General features: G+C 49.2%; 1 protein-coding gene across 1 annotated transcript in view; it reads right to left on the bottom strand.

Annotated features, from left to right (window-relative positions):
- The window catches only part of frem3 (Fras1 related extracellular matrix 3), a gene marked incomplete at both ends in the record, with an annotated part of 42,218 nt that overhangs the window by 7,145 nt on the left and 30,073 nt on the right, over positions 1 to 5,000 (bottom strand). Inside the window, 5 exon segments of the mRNA XM_083692791.1 lie at positions 1,065 to 1,195; positions 1,875 to 2,057; positions 2,745 to 2,909; positions 3,184 to 3,381; positions 4,017 to 4,226. Of these exon segments, the coding sequence (XP_083548917.1) occupies positions 1,065 to 1,195; positions 1,875 to 2,057; positions 2,745 to 2,909; positions 3,184 to 3,381; positions 4,017 to 4,226 (887 nt within the window).

Here is a 5,000-nt window from a genome sequence, read left to right as displayed (position 1 = left end):
TGGAGACACAGGGAGGGGGGAAGAGGGTGTTAGAATTGTTCATCTGGAGACACAGGGAGGGGGGAAGAGGGTGTTAGAATTGTTCATCTGGAGACACAGGGAGGGGGGGGAAGAGGGTGTTAGAATTGTTCATCTGGGATGACTATGAGGGTGTTATAAAAGCCCAATATAAGATATAATTGATTTGATGTCACACAGAGTGCACCTATTGCAGAGCTCTTCCTTGAACACCAGGGTAAAATATTAATCGACGTATCTCGGCACAAGAAAAAAACAACTTTTTTCATGAAAAAAAAAAAGAAAATCATCATCATTTTTATTTTGTAGTCTTTTTTTCGATTATATGTTGTTTTTAGTGTTTGTATTGTATCTGTTGTGTGTTGCATCTCTAAAAATGCCACGAAAAACTATTAATCATGAACAAATCTCGGCACAACAAAGACGGGCCAGGCAGAGGGCAGCCTACATGACATATGTCATGACAGAGGAAAGGAAACTGAACTGAACTGAGAGCACCTCTGGTATGCACCTCTATTTCCATCAGGTCAGTGTGTGTGTGTGTGTGTGTGTGTGTGTGTGTCTGCATGCATGCATGTGTGTGTGTCTATGAATGCGTGTGTGTGTTTGTGTGTGTGTGTGTGTGGCCCACAGTACAGTACATGGATAGAATGCCACATAGCTGTGTGTATAGGTCAGCCTGGGGGACATGGTGCTCTGGGGGACATTCCCCTGGGCTCCAGGTGGAAAGGCTTTTTATAAGCCAGATCTGGGTCCGCTGACAGTAGCACAGCAGCTGCTGCATGGCTATTTTAACCTGGGCAGGCAGGGCGCATGCTCGTGTGTGTGTGTGTGTGTGTGTGTGTGTGTGTGTGTGTGTGTGTGTGTGTGTGTGTGTGCGTGTGTGTGTGTGTGTGTGAGTGTGTGTGTGTGTGTGTACCCACCCTGACTCCTTGAAGGGTATTTATGAAGAGTGTGGGTATTTATGTGGTGTGTGTGTGTGTGTGTGTGTGTGTGTGTGTGTGTGTGTGTGTGTGTGTGTGGGGTCAGCGTGGCCTCTGTCTCACCTGTATCTCAGCGACCATGTACTCGTCAGGCTTCATGTGGACGGTGAAGGCCTCCCTCATCTCCCTCTGACCGTCGTACAGGATCTGCACCTCCACAAAGTGCTCTGTCTCTCCCTCCTTAAACTCCACATCTGAAAGATGGCACACGCACACACACACACACACACACACACACACACACACACACACACACACACACACACACACACAGGTTAAAACATCTTGACCATACACTAAAGCCCATTGTGTATTGTATTGTATATAGTATATGCATCATATGTCACAGAGAGACACAGGGACCTCAGATGTGTGTGTTGGTGTGAATGGTGAACATAGACCTCAAAGTGTTAAAGGGGTATTTCCACTGCCTTTGGTTTTTTGCCTTCTATATCATTACTCCACACTGTATGTATGACATAGACTCTAATCTAGTGAACATGTTGTATTGAGCCCCACTACCCCCCTCCTCCTCCCTCCCTGTCTCCTCCTTCCTCCCCCCTCCCTGTCTCCCCCTTCCTCACCCTCAGACAGGGGTTGTATAGTCCTGAGGTGGCTGAGTCGCCCCCCTCCTCCCCGCTCCTCCCCCCTCCCTGTCTCCCCCCTCCCCTCCTCCCCCCCAGAGAGGGTAGTCCTCTCCGGAGGTGGCTGAGCCGCCCCCCCTCCTCCCCCCTCCCTGTCTCCCCCCTCCCCTCCCCCCCCCTCCTCACCCTCAGAGAGGGGGTTGTAGTCCTCTCTGGAGGTGGCTGAGCCGCCCCCCCTCCTCCCCCCTCCCTGTCTCCCCCCTCCCCTCCCCTCCCCCCCCCTCCTCACCCTCAGAGAGGGGGTTGTAGTCCTCTCCGGAGGTGGCTGAGCCGTCCTTGGTGTGGACCCTGACCAGGGCCACCTTGGAGGTGTCTCCCAGGCGCAGGATGGGGATCTTCACCACTGCTACCTCCCCCTTCACCTGGGGCTCCCGCACGCTGTACTTGATCTCCGAGAAACGGATGATGGATTCTGAGGGGAGATACAGGGGTTAGGAGAAGCATTTTGAGTCTAAAATCATTATTATGCTAAAAATCTTTATTACGCTTTATTATGCTAAAATAGTTGTTCTTTCTCAAGATACACCTTTTTTGAACATTGTTTTTCAATGAGAAATGTTACATTTCACCAAAGGGGGTCTTTAAACTCAAGTATAACCTCCAGAGATGTCCTGGAAGGAAAATACATGGCAGACTTACAGGTCTTGATTAGCTAGGCATTTACAGGTGCAGTTATTGCACAGGTGTAAACAGTTAATTAATCAGGCCTACTGTGCTTTACAAAGCTACTGACAGGATGTTTTTCCCCCCTCTTACGTATGCTGTAATAGCCCTTTTAGTCTGTAAAAAGTGTGCTTGTTGAAGGAAATGTGTTAATTTCTGTTAGGAATAGAGTGCCACCTAGCTTGGATGACACAAGGCAGTATTCCACCTGTAACCCTATGCAGCAGGGGAGGCTGGTGGAGGTAGAAATCAGAGGACAGGCTCAGTGTAACGCATGGAATGAAATGAGGAAGGGTATCATGTTTGATACCCTTCCTCATCCAGTTCCATGCATTACAATGAGCCCGTCCTCCGATTTCTACCTCCGCCAGCCTCCCCCGTCCCATATCCATGCACGCACAGAGAGGTAGCCATATCTCGATCGTCCGAAACGTACTGTCTTTCCCGTCTGTGACGGTGACCACCGCCTCCTTCTGCTCCCCGATGGAGGCGCCGAAGGGTGACTTGCTCTTGGGCGTCCCCAGCAGCAGACGGAACTCCTCGTCCTCCTCATACAGAGAGTCATCCACCAGCGTCACCACACACTCCTTCTCACTCTCCCCTGGATGCAGAGAGAGGGGCGACACACAGTCAATACGGAGGTCAGAGAGAGGGGCGACACACAGTCAATACGGAGGTCAGAGAGAGGGGCGACACACAGTCAATACGGAGATCAGAGAGAGGGGCGACACACAGTCAATACGGAGGTCAGAGAGAGGGGCGACACAGTCAATACGGAGGTCAGAGAGAGGGGCGACATAGTCAATACAGAGATCAGGCAGTTTGACGTTTTTGATTGAGAAACTCTTGTGTATGTGGAGAGAGCCAGGCGTTACCAGGTAGGAAGGTGATGAGTGATCTGTCCGTGTTGGGCCTCTCATCGTAGTCCATCATGACCTGGGCGGTGCCCTGGCGGGTGTAGCAGCGCACTGTGGAACTGTGGCTGATGTCTCCACTACGGTACACCACAGCCTTCACCTCCCCGTCCGCCTCATCCACCACGTAGGTAGCAGTCTTGAACTGCACCTTCGGCACTGAAAATTACCACAACAGATTTAAACTGGGCTCAAAAGGCACTGAAAATGACCACAACAGATATTTAAACCGGGCTCAAAATGCACTGAAAATGACCACAACAGATATTTAAACCGGGCTCAAAATGCACTGAAAATGACCACAACAGATATTTAAACTGGCCTCAAAAGGCACTGAAAATGACCACAACAAATTTAAACTGGGCTCAAAAGGGAACAGAATACTAATGTGTCCTTGGTAGCTTAATATCCAGGATATCACTAATTTTCTCAATGCAAAATAGCTGCTGAAGATAGTGCCTTGATGGTTAAATACAGTCTCTGAAATCATGACGATTCAATGAAATCCTTATACAGTTTAGGTAGCATCATACACATCTTAAATCATAACTAAATTAAAAAATGGCAGTGTGCGTGTGTGTGTGTGTATGTGTGTGTGTGAGTGTGCAAGTGTGCGTGTGTGTGTGTGTGTGTGCAAGTGTGTGTGTGTGTGTGTGTGCGTGTGTGTGTGTGTGTGTGTGTGTGTGTGTGTGCGTGCCTGCGTGTGTGTGTGTGTGCGTGCATGCTTGCGTGCGTGAGTGAGTGTATGTGTGTGTGTGTGTGTGTGTGTGCATGTGTGTGTGAGGGTGACTCACGGTCAGTGACGGTGTCGTTGATGGTGATGGTGGTCTTGCTGGGCTCTCCCAGTACGGCGTTCATGGGCATCCGCAGCACCAGGTCAAAGGTCTCCGGGCCCTCCAGCTCCGGCTGGCCCAGGTCATCCAGGATGGTCACCCTGAACGTCTGCATGGTTACCCCGGGGGCAAAGTCCAGGTTACGGCTGATGCCCACGTAGTCTAGGCCAGCTGGCAGACAGAGGGAGAGGGAAGAGAGGTAAAGAAGAGAGTTCAATTTTTTTTTTAATTAAAAGATATTCCTTTCTCCAGCACTGTGTCTGCCGAAGGCACTTGTTCTTATCGTTGTTACCGTTGTGTCGTTGATTCACTTACTTAGACAAACGTACTTATCGTAAGTCGCTTTAGATAAAAGCGTCTACTAAATGACTTAAATTAAAGTTACATGTAAATGTCGAGGAGTCGGTGAGTGTATTAGAATTATACCCCGACAGAGGGTCAAGGAATTCCCCGATGTTTTGGAATACTACGAGAGGAGTTGGGAAGACAGAAGAAACTGTCATGCCCTTTCAAATTCAGTCATGAATGTGTTCTGACTATATTGTTGCACTGTGTCATGCCCATAGGTTTCAGTGTGTAATGACTGCTGTGTCATGCCCATAGGTTTCAGTGTGTAATGACTGCTGTGTCATGCCCATAGGTTTCAGTGTGTAATGACTGCTGTGTCATGCCCATAGGTTTCAGTGTGTAATGACTGCTGTGTCATGCCCATAGGTTTCAGTGTGTAATGACTGCTGTGTCATGCCCATAGGTTTCAGTGTGTAATGACTGCTGTGTCATGCCCATAGGTTTCAGTGTGTAATGACTGCTGTGTCATGCCCATAGGTTTCAGTGTGTAATGACGGCTGTGTCGGTAACAGTTAACTTCAACTTGAGAGGAAATTGTAGCATGGACAACGCAGGGGAATCAGGGGAGGCTGGTGGAGGTAGAAATCAGAGGACCGG

The sequence above is a fragment of the Argentina silus genome, assembly GCF_951799395.1.
Source record: "Argentina silus genome assembly, chromosome: 21".
Taxonomy (NCBI): Eukaryota; Metazoa; Chordata; class Actinopteri; order Argentiniformes; family Argentinidae; genus Argentina; species Argentina silus.
This window is presented reverse-complemented; position numbering and strand designations above follow the sequence as displayed.